Raw genomic sequence first — 24,934 nt, forward strand, 5'->3', positions numbered from 1 at the left:
CAGTGGTTAGAGCACTCGCTTTGCAAGCGAGAGACCCGAGTTCAATTCCAGGCAGGGCGAAACCTTGGGCAAGTTTCCTTACTCCACACGCCTAATAATAATCCCTCCAAACAAAAATAAATTGGTCATTTTCAATCCACGACTGTTTGTGGGAAACTGCTGTGCGCAATTGGCTGCCGTGTTTCGCCCACAAATATACAGTCAATTCACTTTAAGCATATTCTGTGAAGCGCTTTGAGAAGACGTGACAAGCGCTATATCAAATGCAAGGTTTATTATTATTATAACATCTTACAAGTTCTCATTTTGCTGGTATCTGACAAAACAAGAAGAAAACAATCTCATATACAGTGTGAAACAATTTTAAGTTTATTTTTATTGGGACAAAATGTTTGAGATTATTTCTTTGGGGTAATGTGATCTTACCGTCTGCTCTTGGAGTGGCAAGGAATATCGTGTTTTAAGCTGTTCTCCTCAATTTGCAGAGTGTGATTAAATGACCCATCCAGTTCTTGAACTGTCACTTTCAGTGGTCCCTGGAAAAAGTTAAAGGACTTTTTCAGAATGTTATACATAATTTCAAAACTCACATATTTAAAGGGGAATACTTTAGGATTTCTATATATAGCACCTATGTTGAACAATCTGAGAAATTCATTCCTTTAATATATTTGTTAAAGAATCTGATTGTATTTGTTTCAAATGACTGAGCATTACTTCTAAGCATGTAATTGTTGCAGTAAACTCTGGAGATCCAGCTGGAAAACGAGTAGGAATGTGCATCGTTCAACAGTCTCGAACTTCAAATTGGTTACAAAGCTTAAGATTGTACTGCAGCAGCATCACTGCTATCATTGTTATAGGTGATTGTTTAAAAAAATACAACACCCTTCTAAAACAAAATAAACTTTGTATTTATAAATGATCACTACTAAAATGTACTTGCTTATAATGTTCAAATAATCTACAAATCTAAGTTTACATACCAATTTTAACCAATAAACTGCTGAATTTTGTATTGTGAAAAACTAATTCTCACCCATTTTACCTATCTGGTTTCCCACTCAGTCAAACAAAACACTTTTTTGAACCACAAGTCTTAATCTGGTGCCAAAACTATCTTTGCAAAACTGCAACAGAGCAGTAGCTTCATGTGCAAGTGTTCTGTCAATTGAAACTCTATTATGCCCACCATTGCCCACTGGATGGCAACACTTACTGGGTGGGATGTTAGTGTTTTTTAAAGGCTTGATGTGTCATCTATGAGATGGTTGTACTGCCTGAAATAAGACAGCAAATCTACATATATCTATATAATTTCTGTCTGTGCTTCAAGAAGGATCTCAATAACCGATTGATGCAGACATGATTCATACCTCATCGGAAAGATCTTGCATCTAGGAGTGACACGGGCATATTTTTTTCAGGTATCTCCTATCGTTCTTGAGTTATTTTCAGTTTTGCGTTTTTTGCTGCACCCGGTGATTGCCGAGTCAAAGTGGCGCTTTGGCATCGTGCATCACAGAGCATGTATGTACGCACGCACTGCAATTACTCCTGGTGGCTGCGTTGGCTGACTGTGACGCTGTGGCTATGTGCGTCACAGAGCACGCACATAGCCAAGCGGCGGCAGGAACAAAATAAAGAACACAGACGAAGCTAAGCCGCGGCAATAAGAAAATTACAGTTTTAAAGTATCGAGTCCTCCCACTGAGTCCTCCCACAGGAGTCCTCCCAGGTGAGTACAGATAAAGACAAAATGTCTGTCTGTGTGTTAATCTACATTCCATATTGGATCCTTTGGTTGCAAACAAAACTGCAACGGGGACAGTTAGTTATCTTATAAATTTAGAATCTCTCTCCCCCAAAATACAAAAACAAATGAGAATTCAGACAGACAGTGCAAAACTGTAATGACAAATGATTTACTTTTACTGTTCTGTCAGCAAAAAAATAAAGTGCGGAAAAGTATTTGCCAAGGTTATTAACAATGACTTTTTCCCCAATTCTGAAAAGATACATAATTTTTTGGATAAAAAATCCTAAACTGTATCACTCCTTCCAACAATAATGCATTGTGAAATAACCTTACCACATATTTCTGGGTGCCCAACGATGTGTAATCTTGCTTCAGTTCCAACTCCAAAATGTTTCTTTTCCTATTAAATGCGAAGCTGCCGAAGAACTTCACAACGCTACTCTGGTCACTATTGTGTATAATTAAGGTATTTTCATCGATTTAGCATTGCAACTGAATTCTACCACTTCTATATCAAAACATGAAAAGCTAAAAGAGTTTTTTAATGTGGTACCAACTGTTGCATTGATGACATAGGCTTTACAACTCACAAATATTTAATTGAGCTGAGGGAAGAACCTGGGTTTGTATTTTGCAGAGGTATCTGGAACAAATGAAATTGTTTGTACTGTGAAGCCAAAGGATAGACATGCAGTGCAGAACTAAAGTTCTGAACAGTATAAACGAACAAGAATGTATTTTGTTGAAATAATAAAAGAATTTAAAAACTCAAAGGATACACCCACTGTTTTATTAAAGGTTGGATATCTTTTCCAGACACATTAGAGATGGATTTCAAAAAGCCACTTGTTGACAGCAGCATCTGACTCCACATGTGAGACTGGAACTTCTGGGATGATGCAGTGCTGGCTAAACTCAACAGCTTGTTGAAGACCTAAATCAGTAAAAAGAACATATATTGGATTTGTTACGCATTCAAGTTTTGAGCACTTTATAAGCTTTATTAGAGGGGTGTCTACAGTTCATTCTCCCACCACCCAACAGTCTTCTCCATCGGGTTAATATGAGTCAGCTTTCACCAAGCAAAATGGTAATTTAAAAAGACCTACTTTGTACACTGCGAGAAATATTTTTTAAAAAGGTGAATGTATACAAACCATTCAAAGGCTTAGATAAGGTAAACTTAGTATATTGTTTCAAAGCAAAACAAAGAAAGCAAGATAAATAGAAAACAGTGAAAATGAAAGTTGAGAATAAAAAGCAGGAAAACATCTTTTGATTAAAGAGCGATAAATATTTGGAATTCAACAAACAAAGTAATAATGATAAGAACATTGGTGTTATTCAAAATCAATGAAATGCCAAGATGTAGGGATAAGCTTCAGTGAGATTAACCGATTCCCATCCATTTTTTCCTATGTTCCTTCATCTTTGCTGACAAAACAAATAACTAGCGATGGGGGGGGGGAGGAAGGGTGGGGAGGTAGAGAAGAAAACATTGTAACAATTCCTAATTCATGAGCTTATTCTGTTTCCAGCAGGAGGGAAAAGTTTAAAACTTCCAATTGCTACCCACTGGCACCCTGCTGTCCTCTCCCTCCGCTTAGCAGGCTCCAGCCTTCTCCACGTCCCCTTCCCTTTCTGCCTGACCATCGGCGATCCAGCCTTCAGCCTCCCTGCCACACCCTTTGGAACTCCATCCAATAGTCCATTCACCTGGCTCCCTCCCTTGCCTCCTTCAAGGTATGTCTCAAGACCCTCCTCTTTGACCACGTCTTCAGTTACCCTCCGACCCTCCACTTATGCTGCATAAGAACTATTCTAAGAGACTGAAATTTAAGGTGTGCTTATATTGCTTATTTTGCTATCTTATAGATGATTGAGAAGATTTTCAAGAGGCACCACATTAACTGCCAACAGATAACACCGAAATTTCAACTTCAAAAGTACAACTTCCTCAACAAGTGAGAAACAGAACTTTCTGAGTATTTTAAAATTAAAAAGTTATTGATTTGAAGAAGAAAGTTTAACATGAAGATAAATGGCACACAAAAACACCGCTCAGAAGCAGATCATTAAGGCAATATCTTATTCATACAAAGAAGATAGCTGGCACTTGCAGAACGCTCCAACATCAGCCAGGCTCTAAATCCTCACAGTTTCTATGAATGAAAAATCCATTAGCCCGCGAAATCTGCCAATTAAACATTTTACCAAGTTTGGAAATGTGTGTGTGTAGTGGGGGGGGACGGGGGGGCAGAGATATCAAATAACTAAATACTGTATCATGTATAGAAAACAGGACACAAATAATTACATGCGGAAAACAGAACATGCCCAACTCTTCCCCCACTACCTTTATATACCTGCAGCATAAATTCCATACTGATCCTGTTCTCAATGAGTCGCAGCACCAGGTGGGCTTTACATTGAAACATCTTGTAATACCTCCAGGACATTGTATGAGGATGCCGGATTGAAAAGTGCAGATTTGCAGCAGGCCTGTAAAGAGTTTTAGAAAAATTTAAATATCATTGGTACAACAGGTTCATTTACTATTGCTGAAGAACAGACAAAAGTCTTAATTTAAAAAAAAATGGTGTCCAATTACAGTAAGCTCTGATAACTTGATCCTGGTTACAAACATAACTTTCTGTGCATTTTAAAATGAAAAAATTATTGATTTGAAGAAGAAAGTTTAACATGCGGATGATAAATGATACACAAGAACGTGTGTGTGTGTGGGGTGGTGGGGAGGGGGTAGAGATATCAAATAACTAAATACTTGTCACTACCACACAATAAGTAAATACCACTTGTCACTACCATCCTGCTGTCAATATCCCGGCCGCATTAATTTACGTCTTTATATATGCCTAACTCACCACTCCGGATAACTCGTCACCAAGACCTTTTTCCTCGGAGTGATGAGTTATGAATTTCTTCCCCATTCGTCTCTATTCCTGGTCCCCAGCCTCCTCATGTTGGGGTGCAATTCCACTAGTAACTGCTTGCCCTCCAGTACCCCGCACCACTGTTCATGTGTGAATCTTGACCGTGAATGTTGGCAAGCCATTTGATGCAGAGAATGTCACCGGCAACCATGACCTCTCCTTGTCATACATGCACATTATCAGTAGAGGGTCCTGAAAAGGGGCAAGGATCAAGAATCCTGTCTGATTTTCTGCTCCCTAAATCTGGGAAAGCTGAGGACAATCTAGATTACCCACATAGCCCCAGCTGAGATCCCCAGACTCAGCATAAACTGAGATTCAAACCAGCAAACTACAGTATTGGGGCTGCCTGTTTGTTAATATTACATACCCGTAGCTGTCTGGATTCAATACATCCTACAGTTCAGCTGTACATATAATCATCGATCAACGTACTTTTGATGTTAATTCAATTGAATTTTAAACAGTTATCAATTAAATATGTCTTCGGTGAGTAGACGACATGATAGGATACTGAGCTGTACAGATCATGAAGGTTCCAAGTTCAATTTACCAGAATATAATCTTAGTCAGGATAGCGGTGGCAGCAGCACAATTAACCTCAATATCCAAGGAGGGGGTGTGGTTAGGGAAGAAGTGAGGGAGAAGAGAATCAGAGTTGCACCTCCTAATAAGCTATGTGGCTCTTGCCTGAAAGTGCCTTTTGGTGGACACTGAATGATGATGACAGGATCTGGCTCAGTCATAATGACTCTCAGTCAAATAGGCTGACTTACTGGCTAGATTAACACATGATCTAGTCACGTCTAGAGGTCTTTCAATGCCCATAGAACCAAACTAAGTATGTCACCACTCTCAGGGAGGAGGAAAGGGAAAACAATTGAAGATGTAGAGACAGAAGGCTTAAAGATTGCTAGTTCCAAGTGACTAATACAAAAAACAGAGTTAAAAATCACAAAATGTAAAGTGGTTTAAAGTCAATAAACATTGTGAAAAGGGTTCTTTGTACATTTTGGGCAGTAGAAATTGAAAGTAACTAGTAAATAATACAAACAGACCAAAGCAACTGCAAATATTGGGGTCAAAATTGCGGTATTTCTTTTTAAGGAACAGCATTAAAATGTGTTTTGAAAAGTCCCTATGAAGAGTGCCCCAAACCAACTTAAAAATGCTTGAAGCCACCATCTTGGATTGCTGCTCAAAAAAGCTGCTGCTTTCAAAACACAAGCAGATGTTCATGTGCAATCTCTATAATACAAATTTAGTTAAATGATAATCCTGCAAGCTATTTGGAAATGCTACAATGCAAGATTGAAACCTTCAGTGGCAGGTGCTGTGCTTAAAAAGATTTAAAAGAATCTAAATCTAATCAGTGCTATCTTTGCGGCCGTTGTCTCTGGAAATTAAGTCTGTCAAGAGTCATCATCTATCTTACTAGGCCTTGCTGCACAAAAATACAAGAAAACAATATAAATCGATATGTTCTAAAACGGCAACTGAAATTTGCTCTCACTTTAAAAGCAGTGACAATACTGAGCATTTTCAGTCAGTAATGGGCACGGCCATTATTCTGAAATGGGAGATATTAAAAAACATATTTTAACAAGGAAGAGAATGCATTTTGGAATACTGTAATTTTGACCCCCATCTACACATGGCACCAGTCAACTACGTTTGGATCTCAGAACATTACAGTTAATTGAATTGTATGTTCCGTACGGAGCCCATTAGGCACTGCAAACATCTACCAGACTGGACCGTTGCAACTATATTCAAGGAAAGAGCAAACAGAAAAAAAAACCTTCCTGAAATCTTTCAGATCAGAGAATTACAAATAAACATGAGCTTGCTTACATTTCTTTTTCTTTCACCCCAGTCAACGTGGGATGCAGTAAAACGCCACCGGTTCTCAATTCATATTCGACTATTCTGTCCAGTTCCTGCAAGATACATACACAGATCATACTAGCAACAGAATGTTTACTTTTTTCAAGGTGAAACGTAGTACACTTCTTCACTTTTAACATCCAATTTTCAAAAGAAGCACATTATGCAACAGAAATGTTACAAAATGGATTTACCCGTAAAGCATTTCAAGAGAAAACAGGAGGGGGTCACTGAGCCCATCAATATTGCCCCACAAAACCATTACTTGTTCCTAGAATTATCTTTCAGAGCACTTTATTTCCAACAAAAAAATTAAACATTTCATATTGATTAATAATATATAATTTGTAAAATATGTTAAGTCATCCAACAGGAAATAAATATTAACTCAATACATAATAATAATCAATGCATTTGATATAGCACCTTATCGAGAGGTCTCAAAGTGCTTCACAGGATATACTGTAAAGTGGTTTTGTGTGGATTTTGTGGGCGTAATATGGCAAACGGATGGGCACCGCATCGTTCCACAAACTGCCATGGAGTGAGTGACTAATTATACTTGGGGGATTGTTGGGACTCTTTCCGATGAGAACAAATGTAATTTGTTATTGTTGTTGGCCAGGGCACTGGCAGAAACTCCCTTCTCTTTTCGAATAGTGTCATAGGATCTTTAACGTCTACTTGAACAGACAGACCAGATGTTGGTTTAACATCTCATCTGAAGGGTGGCAACTCCAACAATGCAACACCTCACCTTCCCGCACTGCAATGGAGTGTTAGCTTAGCCTATGCAATTCCTAGTGCATTTAGACAGCAATCATAGGAATTCCAAAATCTCATTTGCTGGCAAGTAATTACAAAGTTCAAGAAAAGTCCCAAGAATGACAACTTTTTAAAAGTCAATAAGCAAATTATTTTGCACAGTATTCAGAGAATACCATTTCAAACGTTAACCCTTCTCACATACATTCCTATGCAACCATCAATATATAAAAATATTGTCTATTTTTTGTTTGCTAGGCAATGTAGACTTTATTAAACCACACTGCAATAACTTTCAAATCCAGAATTGAATTTATACATTGACATTAAACCAATGATATATCCAATTCATTCAGAGATAAATCCTTATGTCATGACCATAAGGCATACATGAGTGCTGCATCCGAAAATATTAGGAATGATCCAATTTTAATAAAAATCTAACTATGTATGTCTGTTCCACTTATCATCAGAAGACAGATTTAAAGAGTTTAGCAATCTAACCTTCTATTAATCATTTGAAGTTTGAGAATATATAAAACCATAACATAAATAATTAACTGCAATCAGTTGTAACACTTCAAATGTAAATGTGGATTAAAATGATTACAAACACAAAATATGTTACATTCAAACAAAATATTATAAGTAAAAGTTCTATGTATCTACCAGTGGCTTTATTCATATTTAACAAGGCTTCTGGTGAGCGAAATGACCTGATTTATAATGCAACACTAGTTATCAGTATTGGTCATCTAACACTTCTATCTTTAGTTGTTACTTTTAATGTACCTCTTTGATCCAGTGCCTATACTCATTCACACCAAAGGTCTTCTTCATCCAAAGGCCATAAATGTATCCCGAGATCCCTTTCAACACCCACTCATCTGACCTGCAAGCAGCAAAGTTGGAAAAGCATTGCTCAAAAAAATAAAAATAAGTAGTCCAAGAAAAATATTTTATTTTCTACTTTCCCAGTGACATTTAAAAAGAAAATATTTGGATAGGAAAAGAAGAAAGTGTTTGTAACATAAGAACTTCGGGAGCTCGAAAAGTTGTAATTCAGAACCCGTTTTACAGTAAGTCCTCTCTTACTACTCCGCACCATTTGAATTAATGTATGATAGTGAGTGGGGCTATGAAGACATGGTCCCAAATGCAGCTCCTTGTTTTTAATACAGTACAGTGAGTGGTGCTTTATATAATACATTATAGGTACTTGTGGGTTCCAATAAGCAATAAAAAGTAGAACTGTTTTTTTTAAACTCTTTTGGTCTATGCTTGATTTGACTTGGCATGCTGCAAACCATATAAATGATTCCATACTGAGATTGGCTACACCACCAAGGAATATAATCTTTAAATGATTTCCTTATGTCATTTTATCTTTAATATAAAACACACACACAGTTTATCAGTTGCACAACAAGCTCTTTGTTGCATTTCCATTAACCCTTTGAGCATTGAACTTAAATGCAGTTTCAAACTGTGAATGTTTTCTACATTATGGCATCTGCAACCAGATGTATGTTCAAAGGGAAACTGGCCCTGGACTGCAATTAGTCACAGATAACAATCTTACTTTAGCAGATGGACCTAATGTTTCTTTCCTCCCTCCCCTTCCCCTCTGAAGGTATCGACTCACACAGGGATATAGTTCTATGTGCACCATCCATCTGGTACTTCATCCAAGTGGCAACTCTTCATGTGTGAGCCTAGACGAGTGGTGGACAACTTTTAGGTCAACCAACAAAATAAATGTTCTTGATTGAATATTTCTTGATTTATGCTATAAATCAAGAAAAAAAATTAAAGCACACTATCGATCGACTTAGCTACTCATGCAAATGTTCGGTGGGGCTTCTTCTTGGCCCACAGGTTGGCTACCACTGGCCTAGAGTGTTAGCAGGCTACTCACTGTATACAGAAGCAATTTCTAACAGAGTAACTGACTAGTGATTATCAACCACTAAATTTACAATAATTATAATGCCAACAGGAACCAAACTATACTTTCTGTCACCAATCTCTCCTTCCTCTATTTGTGATAAATGCCTAGGTATATGTTGTCATAGTGGGGATCGGTTTAAAAAAAGGAAAATTACAAGGAAGAAAATCGGCAACCCTGTTTTTTATAATGGATTGTCACCTCAATCATGCTCGTGTTTGGCATGGTAAAGGAACCAAATTAGGGGCAAATATTATTGGAAGACTATCAACTGCTTCCCACACACAAAATGTACTCCCCTAGTTATACAAAACTTGTTTTTCTCTGTTCATCACCGGCCTGCTGAAGACCTGGCATGCTGGGTTTCAAGGTTATAAAAAGTCACTCAAATGATGTCAGCAGGCAACCAGCTGCTGGTCAAAAGCCATGCTCATCTCAGGAGACTCCAAACACCCCAATAGGTAAATATGCCATGAGAAGGTCCTGGTTTAAACTCTGATTGGATTAAATTAAACAATATCAACCAGTGTGGCAGTGGAGGAATCACAATTGATCCCAACAACTTGGGGAATGGGCGCAAAAAGGAAAGAGGAAACAAAATCAACCAGAAAGTATAATGTTCCTGATCAAAATTCAGTAACTGCATAAATATTCAAAAAGCATGTGGGAGAAATGATCAGATTTCGGTCAGAAGTCCATCACAGGCCAAGAGGTAACCAGAAAATATTTATTTTCACGTAGAGTGAACAACAACTGGAATGAATTACCGAAGGGTGGTAGTAGCCATGAAAATGGATCCTTTCAGAAAAACTTTGATGTTATAATGAGAAGTCAGTAGGTCTAGTATTCTGGATAGATGATGTCAAATGGGCTGAAGGGCCCTTTTGTTAATCTTAATCTCATATCATGCCTGCGTTCATAGTCTAGGCTTAGCTCTCGCAATGCAAAGCAATGCTGTGAGAGTGTTGCAATGTTAGAGTGCCATAGATGTTCAACCAAAAGCATGCAATCTGGCCTGTTATATTAAAAATCCCATGGTACTATTAGAAGAAGGGACCAACAGCACAACATTTTTTTAAAAATCCTGACTGTTTCTGAAACAGTCTGAGTGTAAATTGCGTTCTAATTTCAAATTGCACTCAGCAATGTCCCACAAAGAGTCGGGATTTCAAAAAAAATTTTGTACTGTTGGTCCCTTCTTTTTTCGAATTTGAATAAAAATACTAAACTATGAAGTCATTGAATTTGGATTTGCATTTCAAATGCAAGAATTATTAGTATGATAGAATTGGACAGTTGAATAATTTTCAAAAATTTATTTTCAAAAACGAATCCATCATGAAAGATGCAAAACCAAAGATATATGTCTTCCAAAAAACATAGTAGAATTCGGTGTATTGTATATTAAAAAAATTAAATATCAATGGTTGTGGGACAAAAATCTTCATCTGCATAACTTATAACAGGTAACTGGATTAAAATAAGGCTTATTTTGTAAAATATTTTTTAATCCTAATTTTCTCAAACATTGCAGTGTCCAGTTTGTGTTAAAGCAATCATTGCAAAACTCCATTTATGGGACAAATTCAGTAAGCTGTGGGTCTTTTACTTCTCTATTTTATTTACTCACCACGACATTCTGGAAATAAAGCAGCCAAAGAACTGCTGAGCCAAAGCTTGTGCTAAACAGCGTCTGGTAAGCGGCGTCTGATCTATAATCATGGCACTGTGCAGGAGGTTTGTGCTGAACGAAAGATGAGAAAATAGAAGCTAAGGTTTCAGGCAAGCAACAGACATTTTACCTAGACATAACAAATACTGTGGCTAAAGGTGACAGAAATTAAGTTTGAATTTTTAACAAGACTGGCTTTGTATTTTATCAACTGATATCACTGGCTTGAAGTTCGCCAACCTTTCCTATTCAGGCATTACACTCCCAATGCACAGCAGTCGCGATGACTATCTAGAGCTGTTTGTAAATTCAATGTTTTCAAAGAACTACAATTTTTAGGAAATAATAAACACATTGGGACTGATAAGCTACTATAGACTACAAATAAAAAGAAACGGCAATGTGCACATATCCCTTTCGATGAACATGTGTGATTATCCTCCTTGGGGGAGGAAGGAGGTAAGCGGGGTCTCCTTGAAACTGAACTGGCTACAAGGTGATATGCCTTGCAATGGAATGTCGGAATCGAGCCAGCCCTCTGTGGCAGTCTCGGTAGGCCTATTCCTGATCAGGCAGGTCCGCAGTATTCCAGGGCACTGCTGATGACAGCACAGCCAGCTTCGCTCATCATCAGGACCTGGATGGGCAGACCAGTCACTGGGGCATGGAGTTATCCCACTCAGCTTCTGTTAACTCTGCAAGCTAAAGCCCTAACGGGTAGGGCGGTCCTAGCTGGACATGCAGTGGGAAAGCTTGCCAGACAGCAATATCAATGGCAAGCTATTTGATTTTAACTGGTTAGACTCTAGCAGTACCCCAACACACACTCTAGAGTCCCAAAACTTTGGCTCTTGCCAACCTTTGCCTAATACTTTCTGGAATTGGGTAAGCAGGATGCATCCCTCTAGGGAGAGTGCGCATTCCATTCCAACAATTCATCTCTGGGATTTCCATGTGTAAGTGGATTGCACGGAAATCTCAGCTTGGTTTCGATACTCTTAAAAGCATGGTGATGGGTTTCCGCGAGTGTCAAGACACCCGGATGACCCAAACAAAAACAATGGACACGTAAATATAATGCATTATACACTGTCAATTTAGTAAGTAAAATCAAATCATATTTTACTATGTAAAGAGTTAAAACAGCTCTTCTACAAAAGTATTGAACAAACTAGTCACTATGATCAATCAGCTGCGTTTTACTCTCATGCTTAAATAAGTTTCCTTCCTCCAATTTTTTTTTCTTCCTTCTATTGTCGTCTTCTATGCGTGCATCCTCCTGAGCCAAAACATGAGTAACCAACCAACTTCCAGGACACTACCACACTCCAATGGTGCAAAATGCTAGATGCTCCCTGAAAGCATGCAAATTGGCTGCCATATTTGCTTAGAAATACATAGCCATTACATCTGCCACCAATTCCGTGCAAAGCATTAGAATGGATTCACCTTAAAATACTCATAGATGCGTAGGAAGCAACTTCTATATAAGCTTCATCAACAAATACAGTCTTGTAACAGGCATATGGGTATCGGCAGGTCAAAATCTCCTCATAAAATTCAAAAATCTCATGAAGAAAGGATGTGGTATGTTTGAGGAGAGGAAGCAGCTGGGGTAAACAGAAGTGCGTTACCTGGAAAGCAATGACAAACCAAAAATAAATAGAAATGTGGCTATATGAATAAAAGTATACTTTCATACTAAATTAAAATTACCAATGCTGTACTCAAATCTAAATTTCACTTAAAGCTGCCTTTGTGGCAATTCAATGTATACTATCAAATATATGGATGACTATTGTTTGGCCAGTTTTAACCCTTTTGAATACTGAACTGGCTTTCTACAATTTCAAAATTTACTTTCTTTCAGAAGATCAATAAATAGAAATAAAAATAAATTTCTAGCAAACTATTATTGTATATCAAGAATTAAAGAAGTGTAAGAAGCTATCAAATATTTCCTAATTCATTGCATTTTGAAACAAAGAAAGATCTATTTATGTTCTTGATTAAGTTGCAGAAATGCTGCTGGATAATTCAAACAGATTTTAAAAAGGCACCACAAATCCCACATGTTCATACCATTGGTTCAAAGCGCTCCGAGATGCTGCCACACGTGAATGGTGCTATATAAATGCAAGTTGTTGTTGCTATGTTGAAAATCCTAGTTCCAATTCCTGAATGCCAAACCAAATACTATGAATCTGATTTTGGCAGATGAAACAATACAAATAACTATGATGAAAGTAAGGCAGGATACCGGTTAATGAATTTTGCAGCATTGATAATCCTATTGCATGCATCCTCCTGTAATTATCATATCATTTAATGTATTCAGTTTCTGTTGAATTCTGCCCATTTGCATTGAAATATCCTTATTCATTGTTTTTTGCTGCCCCCATGTGTACCTTTTGATAATAGCAAGGAATTATTTTCCAAAAGACAACTCACGTCCCTTGACTGACCCATATGCCAACAATGTTTTAGCTGTCAACTCAATCAATCATTTTTATTATTAATAACAACAATAATCCTTGCACTTGAAATAGTGCTTTATCACGTTGTCGAGACGTATCAAAGCTTTAGGAAGTATTTAGGTATTAATGTCCTCGGACGCATTTTCTGTGAAACGGAGTATTATTTCCCAGCAAAAATATATATAAATACATTATTAAAAAGGCTGAAACAGGGGCAGCCATCAATGCTGCAGAAGTAGCTGCACATTACAGACCAGGAGTTGGCTAGTTCGTCTGGGTGTGTGCTGAATTTTCTGGTCCCAGCCTTTTTTGGGGGGAGGCTTAACATGGCCTTTGTTTTTCCTAGGTTAGGGAGGTTAAAAATCCAAGTTCTCCTTCCGCATCTACTGGTATTGCGTGTGTGGAAACCGGTTGATGAGAGGTAGGCTCAGCTGTGATGCCCAATATAACTGAGCAGCCTGCCGTCACACAGCAACAACAACTTGTATTTATACTCGGGGTAGCGTCCCAGAGCACGCACTGCTAATTCTCAGATTTGAACAATGGCCAGCCACATCGGTGAAACCAGACCCCAGCATGGGGAGGATGGGGACTATAAGTATGCCAATGGAGAGGAAAAAAATAGAAAATAATTGAACAATTGTTTTTCAAAAAATGGTTTGAAATAGGAACATTTTATAATAATAATTCTTGCATTTGATATAGCGCTTTTCATGTCTTCTCAACGTCTCAAAGCGCTTCACAGAATAGACTGTAAAGTGAATTGGCCGTATATTTGTGGGCGAAAGGCGGCAGCCAATTGCGCACAGCAGTGTCCCACAAACAGTCGTGGATTGAGAATGACCAATTTATTATTGTTTCGTTTTGGAGGGATTATTATTGGGCGTGTGGAGTAAGGAAACTTTCCCAAGATTTCGCCCTGCCTGGAAATGAACCCAAGTGTCTCGCTTGCAAGGCGAGTGCTCTAACCACTGAGCTACAGGACTCCACAATTTTCAAGCCAACCTAAAAAGATGTTTATTTTTAAATTTAAAGAGTTAAAAGTTTAGGAATAAAATAATTAAAAAATAGCATAATGTCCAGAAATATATTTGATTTCTGATATACAGTCCAGAAATATAGCTGATATAACAACTTACATTATCTTTTACAGAGAATAAATTAGAATAAATAAATTAGCTTAAAATCTGTTCAAATGTGATTTGGAGCATGAAAGGGGGGGAATAAAAGATGTTGACCAAAAACTGAGTACTCTTAAGCTTAATAATGGGTCAGAAACCTGACTGTCTTGAGAAAGAGTTCCACTGAATAGACATAGGAGATGACTGTCTCGCACTAATTTTGTGAGGGAAGTAGAAAGAAACAAGGCATAGATCATACAGTTTTAATGAATGCACCTCTCCCTTTGCAGTTATGAACATGCCACATCCAAAAATCCATTCAGTGCCTCCAAATTACAGAAATCTAAGTTTTGTAATAAAAGATTAAGCTACAAATGATCTTCAAACATTCCAAATTTAAAACTCTTAGCATTGTCTATTTACCTCATGCATGTAAGGATCCACCAGAATTTCAAAGGGACCAACTGCTAGTGAAATATTTGGAGCTGCTGTAGGAATAGTCAGAGTGTAATGGAAAGTCTTCTTCCTCATGTCATGGGTATAAATTGTTTCCACCAAATCTCCATTTGAAACTGCGACCATAGCAGCGTCAACTGTGAACTCAAGTTTCCACGTGCACAGTTCAGAGTACGAGTCAACACAGGGAAACCAGAACCTGCAACCAAGAAAAAAAATCAAAACAATTGTACATCTCTACTTACTCCCCCTCCCAATTCTTCATCCTTTAAAATAATTTATCAAACACACAATTTTGGCAGTTGTGAAAGTTAATTCAAATCAATCAAGAAGTATTGAGCAATATCCATTCCCATTTCAAAGTGGAAGGGAGTGACACTATTTAAGTTTTTTATATTAGTGGAAACTACCCACTGAGTACAAACACTAGCAACCTTCATGAGAAATAACGAGATAATTGTTAATGTCAGTGAATGGTGAGATAGCACCGCAGAGTCTCTATACATGCTGCTTGACATGTAATAATACGATTGCCAAATAACATTCAAATTTTAGTTTGTAAACGTGGGCGGAGCAAAACCCTAATTAGGCAAGTTATCTTACTCCACACGTCTCAGTTTACCTAGCAGTAAATAGGACCCCGGTTGTTAGTCGATTGGTAGATCGCTTTCCGAGGGTAATAATTCCTTCAAAAAAAATAATTTGGTCACTTAATTCACGACTGTTTGTGGTACACTCCTGTGTGCAATCGGCTGCCGCGATTCGCCTACAAAATATACAGTCAATTCACTTTACATTATATTCTGCGAAACGCTTTGAGACGTCTCAAAGGTGTGATAAGGCACTACATCAAATTCAAGGATTACTATTATTATTAGGTTCAATCACTCATTAAAAGTTACTAAATTCCTACTGTTCAATATGCATTTTAGTAACAGTAGCTTCCAACATAAAAAATAATGTATGTTATCTAAAAGGAATTTTGTTCATGATAATTACTTTTTTTTAAAAAAAATAAGGTTACTCACCTTGTACAGTTTTCATAGCCAAAGGAGAAGGCATGTGCACCTCTCTCAGCCATGCTGCCTTCCATATCGGGCACCACAAAATGGAGACCTCCCTTTGGCTGGTCCAAGGAAAATTCTATATATACCTTCAAGACCTTCATCTCTAATGATGTCAAACAGGAACAAAATATATAGTTTATCTAATAGAAACAGCACAGGCCAAAACTCTCTTACTGTTACTGTCTTTTAAAAAAAATTCAACTTGCCAATCAAACATACACGTGTCAATAATCTGAAGTTATACAGTGACTACTTGTTAAAATATGTATTTTAGAATTAAGATTGATTGAGATGGTTGGAAAATGCATAATAGTGTATATAAGTAGTACCAGTTCAACTTGAATAAATCACAAAAATAAGGTGTCAGATAATAAAAATTCAGTATCTGAAACAGTTGGTATTATTACTAGAATCAGTAAAATGCATGATGCCTATGTTAATTACCAAACGAAAAGTCTGTAAAACACAAAAGAGATGAGAAAAATTGGATAGGATTTCTAATAATCAAGCAATGATGTCACTGAAAAGATCATGCTTGGCTACAATGCCCCCATGGCTCAGCAGCCTGTGGACACTTACTGTCTGTCCAGTTATAGAAACAACTACTTCAGTAGAAGCACTGCTGGTACCCATGGGATTATGTCCCAGGAAACACAAGAATCTTCAGAAGGGAAAAATTAACGAAAAATATGTGCATGCCCTCAGTAAACAGACACTCACCATCAACATGTTTCCATAGTTCAGATGGAACCTTGATGCACAGTTCTCCATTTCCAGTGTCTGGGTCAACAGCACTGACTGCTGCTGTATAGGCATTGGCAAAATAATTTAGATTTCTCCTAAAATTGAAAAGAAGGTACCACAGTTAAAGCTGATAATTAACCAGGTCAAAGATGCAAACACTAATGGTAATCAAAAGATAAGATGCTGTAGTAAGAAAGACCATTTGGTCAGACACACCTGTTCTCTCCATACTCATACATGACCAATCAATGCCACCCCACTACAGATTCCTGTATCAGGATTAACAATCATGGATAACCAATCAATCCATTTACCCCAAAGATGTGGGAGAAGTGGCAAGAACAATGAACACTGAAACAGGGTTTCACTGAGATAACAATGAGCATTTTTAGTTCCATTTACAAATGTCCCAGCAATGACTGAAATTGGGCTAAGCAGCTCACCATGCTATAATTTCACAGGCCAAAGGCTGAATTTACAAAATACTATTATACAATATATGTCATTGCTTAAAATACGCATAAAAATCATGTGCTGAAAATAAGGTAACGGTAAAAATAACCACAATTAGTTTTCAATCACTAAGCACCATCTTAAATTATACTTTGTTGATTACTATTGTTTGCCTTAAGCATATTTCAGAACTTTAAGAGTTATCATTTCTACCATAAAATGTTTGCAGGAAATATATTCTTGAAATTATTTATTTTACAAAAGCAGTTCAACCATTAACCTCTTGGAGCCATTTCAGAGAACTTGTTCCCCTTCTTTCTATCACCCCAAGATGTGAAATGTACATTTATAAAGCGTCTTTCACATTGGGAGGATGTGGCAAAGCACTCGACAATGCTGGATGAGCACCCAAGCTGGGAGTGGCAGCCAAGGGGATTTGGGAGTGGAAAGTTGACCTAACAAACGGTGAAAGAAGTACGTTTTGAGCCATGCTTTGAAATTATGGATTGACATCATATTATTTATGAGGACATAATGAGACTATAGGAAAAAAAGTAAATGGTTCAGGTTAGAGCAAGGTCATACTTACTGCTTTGATTCATGATGGCAGACTTCGAGTGTTGGATCATTGTAAATGAAAGCAGCTTCTAAATCATTTACTCTTACTCTGTAAATCCGACATTGCTTGCTGTTCAATTTAATTCTGTTGAGGTTGGCAACTGATGGAAATATAGTCAACTCCACATAACCCTACAAACACAGAACATGAGTCCTATTTAATGAATCTGAAATAGTATTACCTTTATTCATTACAACAACAAGATTACATTTGTGTAGCGCCTTTCATGTCGGGAGGACGTCCCAAGGCGCTGGACAGAATACAGCATTTCAGACCCAAGCTGGGGTCGGGGGTGTGGGAGGGGAGGGGAAGGTGGGTGGCCGATGGCATGGTCAAAGAGGAGGGTTCTGGATTATCTTCAGTCTGCGGAGGGAGGAGTTGGGAAGGCCAACAAGCAGAGCATTTGCATAGTTGAGCCTGGAGGTGATGAAGGCATGAACAAGAGCTTCAGCAGCCTAAGGGGTGAGGTAGTGGCGGAGTCGGGCGATGTTACGGAGGTGAGGGAAGGCAGAGCAGGTCATGGCTTGAATGTGGGGGAGAAAAGACAGTTGAGGGTCAAACAAGACACCTGGGTTCCTGACTGGCTTGGTGAGCTGTAGTAGTGTGCAACCATGGAGGTTGATGTTGCCAGAGCCTGAGGTGCAGAGGTGCTGGCGCGAGCCAATCAGGAGGGCCTCAGTCTTGTTCACGTTCAACTGTAGGAAATGTGCCCTCATCCAGGACTTGATGTCCGACAGGCAGTCTGTCAGGACAGCAGTGGTCCTGGAGTTGAGGGTGGAGGCAGAAAGATAGAGTTGGGTGTCATCCGCATACATGTGGAAGTTGACCCCATGTCTGCGGATGATGTCACCAAGGGGGAGCGTGTAGATATTAAAGAGGAGAGGGCCAAGGACAGAGCCCTGGGGGACGCCAGACATGACAGTGCAGGGGCTGGAGGAGAAATCGTTAGAGGCAACAAAAGTGGAGACGGTGAGAGAGATAGGAATCAAACCAGGCAAGGGCAGGTCCGTGAAGATTGAGTAAAGCGGAGAGGCGTTGTATGAGGTTGGAGTGGTCGACAGTGTCGAAGGCAGCAGAGAGGTCGAGGAGGACAAGGAGGCAGTTTAAAAAGTGTAAATGAATTGAACAGTTACTTACTATAACAGACTTCCTCTGGAAGTTTATATTATTTATGCAGACCACCTGGTGAGTTGTAAAGAGACAATAAAAAAGAAAGTAAATGAGGACTCGTTACTGCAACTCACTGAAAGTTGGCATTTGCTGATAGCTTTCTCTAAGCTGCTACATATGGTGTGCTGCAAGTGCTCCCATTAGAATAGCAAATACATTAGAATTGTATTAAACACAGGCAACGTAATTTACTGGGCTGCCTGTTCATCCTTCACATTGCAGAGTTTATAATCCCAGGCATGTATGTCACACATTGACCAATGCTGAGCAGAAGACAGAAAGGCAAAGGGAAAATTGCAGAGAACGTGCCTGGGAATTCTAATCCACCTCCAACCAAACTAGAAACAAAGGATAAGGTCACACACAACCTCATTGGTCAGTTAACAAACTTTTGACAATTTCAATGTTTATAAAAATACACATTATAACAAAAACACTCCAACACTGTTGTTTATGTGACTGCAAAAATAGTTCATTCCATCTACTCTAATTGTTTCCAAATAATATTTAGAAAAATAAAGTATTTCTTTCAAAATAATATATACCTGTGGTGATTATGATTTTACTATGGGGCATTCTAATACAATTTACATTTATATAGCACTTATCATGTCTGGAGGATGTCTCATAGCACTCAACACAAATTGGGGGTGGGATGGGGTACATTTTAAAAGAAGATTCATAAGTTCTGCTCTGACATATTCAAGAAAAATAATTTTAAAAAGTATTTTGGCAATTTTTAAAAAATAAATGAGTTGAGTGACAACAATATGGAAGGTGCAATACAAGTTGGGAAATGCAATATAAAGAAATGTAAATTGGCTGAATTTAGCAATAATAATAATCCTCACATTTGATATAGCGCGTTGTCTATGAGACTTCTCAAAGCACTTCACAAAATATATTGTAAAGTGTAGGGATTGTGTAGTCTTGTGGACAAAACACAGCAGTCAATTCTGCACAGCAGCGTCCCAAAGTCGTGGATTGAGTGACCAAATTATTATTATTTTAAAAAAAGGATTATTACCCCCAGAAAGCGATCCACCAATCGACTTAACAAACATGGTTGAATACTGTATTGTGCCAAAACATTTATTGTGAGAGTCCTGTAACTTAGTGATTTGAACACTCTCCTCTCAAGTGAGAGGACCTTGTGTTTGATTTCTGGCATGGTGAAATGTTGGGCAAGTTTCCTGACTCCACACTCCTGTGTTTACCTAGCAATGAGAAGGAAGCCGGCTGGAAGTCGACTGGCGGATCGCTTTTCCGGGGGTAATAATAATAATCCTTGCATTTGATATAGAGCTTCTCACGTCTTCCAGACTTCTCAAAGCGCTTTACAGAATATACTGTAAAGTATAGTGACTGTATATTTGTGGGCGAAAGCGGCAGCCAATTGCGCAGAGCAGCGTTGAACAAAAAGTCGTGGATTGAGTGACAGAATTATTTTTATTTATTATTATTTTTTCTTAAGAGATTATTATCAGGCATAATTTCTTAATAATAATAATAATTTGGTCACTCAATCCATGACTGTTTGTTGGACACTGCTATGTACAATTGGCTGCCATGTTTCACCCACAAAATACAAAATCAATTCACTTTACATATTCTGTGAAGCGCTTTGAGACCTCTCAAAGACGTGATAAGGTGCTATCTGTCTGTGTGTCTGTCTGTATATCAATCTACATTCCAATAATGTATCCTTTGGTTGCAAGTGAAGATGCAACGGATACAGCTAGTTAAAAATAATCCATTAATACATCTGGGCCATCCAAACACCTGAATAAATTGATACTTGGTGCATTAACAGTGGCATGAACCAAAGTACTGTTGAACCACCTCCTCAGGCGGTTTCAGAATCAGGGCTCCAATATGATCTGCTCTTCAATGTCATTCACTCCCAATTATACTGCACTTTTTTGTGGCGATTCACAAACATAACTTAAAAACATTGCTTTCCCAAATACAGCACTCGTGAGAGACCTATAGCAGCCGGTGCTTTTCTAACAGTTACATACTTTAAAAAAAATTCTCCAGACACAACTTTTGTATTTTGCAAGATTTTCCCCCCCACCCACAAATAAAATCCATATGGTATGACATTTCATATGTACATTGCTGCACTACTCAAATCCTATTCTTAAACCTAGTGCATTAAGATTGCTGAAATCCTGGTGATAACTGGTGCAATACCACCAATTAATAGTGGATCACCATCAGCTTCCATACACAAACAGTTAATAATAAAAATCACTCATCAACTCTGCAGTGAAAATAGTTCTCTTTTACACTAATGACCTAAAAAGAGCAAACATTTATCACAAGTGCTATTAGCATTTTGTTGCAAGTGTGGGAAATAGATTTATATATCACTTATAATAGTATCTTGCATTTGATATAGCACCTTATTATTAACAAAACTTCTGAAAGCACAATACAGGATCTACTGTAAAATGTAACAACCGTGTATTTGAAGGCAAGCAGCAGATTAGCCAATTTGTTCACAAATACTCTTCAGATTTAGGTAAGCAGGATGAGTATTATCTACATTATATTGTCATATGCAAAAACCCATCACCATGTTTAAGAGTATCCAAACCAGACTGAGAATTCTACTTATGTAAGCCAACCTACATACAGAAATTTCCATATCTGGAATTGATTGCACTCTCTCTCCTGTGGTTACCAACTGTCCGGTTTTGGACCAAAATGTCCGGTTTTAATGGAAATTGTACAGCGTCTGATCAGACGCATTAACCGGACACCAGTCGGGTTATTTACCCACAGGTGGCAGCTGTTTGCGGAGGGAGAAACTGATGATGGAACTAGAACTCCAGGTATAGAAACACGTTAAACAAAACAACAAAATTACATTTGTATAGCACCTTTCACGTCGGGAAGACGTTGCAAGGCACTGGACAGACAGTTATGAACCCAAGGGGTAGGGGTGCGGGAGGGTGGAGGGCCGGGGGGGAAGCAGGGAGATCGAAAGCACGGTCAAAGAGAGGTCTTGAGATGGGTCTTGAAGGTGGCAAGGGAGGGGGCGAGATGGAGGGTCTGCGAGATGGAGTTCCAGAGGGTGGGGGCAGAGCGGCAAAAGGCCCGCCTGCCAATAGTGGGGCGAGCAAGCCAGGGTATATGAAGCAGGCTGGAGCCCGCTGCGCGGAAAGAGCGAACAGGATGGTAGGGGGTGAGAAGGTCGCAGAAGTAGGGGGGAGCAAGACCGTGGAGGGCTTTGAAGGTGAGGACCAGGATCTTGAACTGTAAAATGCAAAATACTGCAGATGCTGGAAATCTTAAAGAAAAACAGAAGTTCGCTGGGAAAGCTCAGCAGGTCAGGCAGCATCTATGGAGAAAGGCAAGGTAGTCGATGTTTCAGGTCCATGACCCTTTGTCAGAACTGGGGCACGTTGGGAAGGAGAGGCTTTTAACAGACTACCAGAGAGAGGGGAGTAGAGGAAGGAAGACAAAGGAGAAAATGGGGTAGAGGACAGGGGATGATGGGTTAAAGAGGTGTTAATAATGCAAAACAAAGGGGGGGAATTGCAACAAAACAGGGGAATAGAGATGTTAATAATGCAAAAAGGCAGGGGAAAATTGCAACAAAACAGGCAGACCAAATAGCGAAAAGGTGTGCCTGGGATCTAGATGATGCGGTAATGGTCACAGAAGATGGGGAGGGGGGGAAGGTGAGCTGCTATGGTCATAATAGCTCACCTTCCTCGTTATGCTCGCTGTTCATGGTCATAATAGCAGATCATAACAGCTTACCTTCTCTCTCTCTCTCTCTTCTGTAGCCATTAACACAACATCTGGGTCCCAGACATACCTTTTCTCTCTCCGGTCTGCCCGTTTTGTTGCAATTCCACCCACCCCCACCTTTATTTTGCATTATCAACACCTCTATTCACGTTTTGCCGCAATCCCCCCTCTTTGCTTTGCGTCATTAACACCTCCCTATCCCATCATCCCCTGTCCTCTACCCCATTTTCTCCTTTGCATTCCTTGCCTTACCTCCCCCCTCTCTGTTAGCCCTTAAAAGCTTCTCCCTTCAAACATGCCCCCGTTCTGACGAAGGGTCGTGGACCCGAAACATTGACTCACTTTCCTTTCTCCATGGAAACTGCCTGACCTGCTGAGTGTTCCCAGCAACTTCTGTTTTTGTGATATGTGGGAATGAACCCTTGTGTCCGGTTTAGAGAAACTGCAAAGTTGCCCTTCTGTCTCCCTGGAGGGACTCACCCTGCTTACCTAAATCCGAACGTGCCGGTTGGCGGACCTAAAGTGTGCATTGGGAATACAGTTGGAGTCTAACCAGCTAAAACCACATAGTTTGGAGTGAGGGGATGGGGGATGTTAAGGTATCAAAAAGGAAACTCTTATTGTTATCTACGCTGCATCTGAGCTGAGCTCTCAGTGGTAAGTATATTTTGTGGACAAAATATACAGTCGCTACACTTTACAGTGTATCCTGTGAAGCGCTTTGAGGTGTGTCGAAGACGTGATGAGGCGCTATATCAAATGCAAGGATTATTGTAAGTAGAGATATAACTGGAGCTCCGGGACACAGTCTACTCCGGATACTCCGGATTAGATCGCAAAGAGCTCGCAAAAACACACAATCAATGGACTTTGCAGTTTATCCTGTGAAGGGCTTTGAGACGTCTCAACGACATGATAACCTGCAATATCAACAACAACAAGATTGCATTTATAAAGCGCCTTCACGTCAGGAGGACGTCCCAAGGCGCTGCACAGTTGGGACAGGACCCGAGCAGTGGGGAAATGGTCAGGGTGAGGGGAGGGAAGGGAGGGAGCGAGGAGGGGGTAGAGAGTCGAGAGGGGAGCTGAAGGCACGGTTGAACAGAAAGGTCTTGAGACCGGCCTTGTAGGAGGAAAGGGTTATTGCAAGGAAATGCAAGGATTACTATTATTATTGTTATTAGTATTATTCCTCTTGAAGCGTTTGGGATGACGGTTGTCGCGCGAGTGAAGGCACCAAGAGACGAGCCGAAGAAAAACACAGAGAGACCTCTCTCCCACTCCCCCCCCACCCACCGCCCGCGCGCGGATCACTGAATTGTAATTATATTAAAATACTTATAGTTTATAAGGCCGCGGACTCTCAAACCCCTTATCGCTCTTCTTCCTGTTCATGTCGCCGCTCGCGCTTCACTGCGATCCGCTCCCCGCGCGCCCGCTGCTCACCCCCGGCCGGTACAGAGGGGCGGGGGGAGGGGGGGAGAGCGGCGGTTGCCGGGGGCCGGTAGCCGGGGGCCGGGGGCCGAGCTCAGGCTCTCCTCACGCCGCCCTTTTCTCCCCCCCAACCGCCACCCGTGGCAGCCATGATGCTCGTGACCTCTGACCGCCTCGCGACGGTTCGCAGCGCGGCAACGTCACCGTTTCCGTGCCAACCGGCGGTCACGTGCCCCGCGCTCGCCAGCGCCGACGTGGGCGGCTTCACGCCCGATTGGGCGGCTTTTCGTTGGGCATCACTGAGGCTTCTTTTTTCTTAAAAAAAAAGGTCTTGGGGCCGGTCCCCAATTTAAAGCCGTGTGTAATTTAAACTTTCCTTTGAAGGGGCCTCATCTTGGTTTCGAAAGCTCTGACCCAAATGAGCCACTTCCCCGTGGGAGGCAACGTATGATATTGGGCTACTGTTCAGCGGACTTTGGGCTACAAATGTGCTTTAATTTCTGGTAAACCCTTTTGGCCACTACCACAGCCTCTCACCTTTACACAGCACCTTTCACATCAGGGGCACGCGGACAAGCTACAGTCACGCCAGTGGGCACCCGAGTGCCGAGGGCGGAGCGCAAGCCTTGGGGCTGGGGAGGGG

The 24,934-nt window shown here is 39.8% G+C and overlaps 1 protein-coding gene across 3 annotated transcripts in view; it reads right to left on the reverse strand.

The window, feature by feature from the left end:
- Positions 1 to 24,310, reverse strand: part of taf2 (TAF2 RNA polymerase II, TATA box binding protein (TBP)-associated factor) — a 51,493-nt gene extending 27,183 nt beyond the window's left edge. For 2 of the 3 annotated variants that reach the window (XM_007907518.2, XM_007907517.2), the window contains exons 1-14: positions 24,200 to 24,310; positions 19,060 to 19,114; positions 17,893 to 18,053; positions 16,827 to 16,945; positions 16,068 to 16,209; positions 15,007 to 15,238; positions 12,435 to 12,619; positions 10,944 to 11,057; positions 8,158 to 8,257; positions 6,568 to 6,653; positions 4,126 to 4,261; positions 2,539 to 2,693; positions 2,093 to 2,207; positions 427 to 536 (exon numbers count right to left, since the gene is read on the reverse strand). In XM_007907518.2, coding sequence (XP_007905709.1) covers positions 427 to 536; positions 2,093 to 2,207; positions 2,539 to 2,693; positions 4,126 to 4,261; positions 6,568 to 6,653; positions 8,158 to 8,257; positions 10,944 to 11,057; positions 12,435 to 12,619; positions 15,007 to 15,238; positions 16,068 to 16,209; positions 16,827 to 16,945; positions 17,893 to 18,053; positions 19,060 to 19,114; positions 24,200 to 24,252 — 1,763 coding nt within the window. In that variant the 5' untranslated portion in view covers positions 24,253 to 24,310. Of the gene's footprint in view, positions 1 to 426; positions 537 to 2,092; positions 2,208 to 2,538; positions 2,694 to 4,125; positions 4,262 to 6,567; positions 6,654 to 8,157; positions 8,258 to 10,943; positions 11,058 to 12,434; positions 12,620 to 15,006; positions 15,239 to 16,067; positions 16,210 to 16,826; positions 16,946 to 17,066; positions 17,114 to 17,892; positions 18,054 to 19,059; positions 19,115 to 24,199 lie in introns of those variants that run through there. The other variant, XM_007907519.2, reaches the window with a different exon arrangement.
- Positions 24,311 to 24,934: the final 624 nt, after the last annotated feature.

Source organism: Callorhinchus milii, unplaced genomic scaffold (genome assembly GCF_018977255.1).
Source record: "Callorhinchus milii isolate IMCB2004 unplaced genomic scaffold, IMCB_Cmil_1.0 Scaffold2, whole genome shotgun sequence".
Lineage (NCBI taxonomy): Eukaryota > Metazoa > Chordata > Chondrichthyes > Chimaeriformes > Callorhinchidae > Callorhinchus > Callorhinchus milii.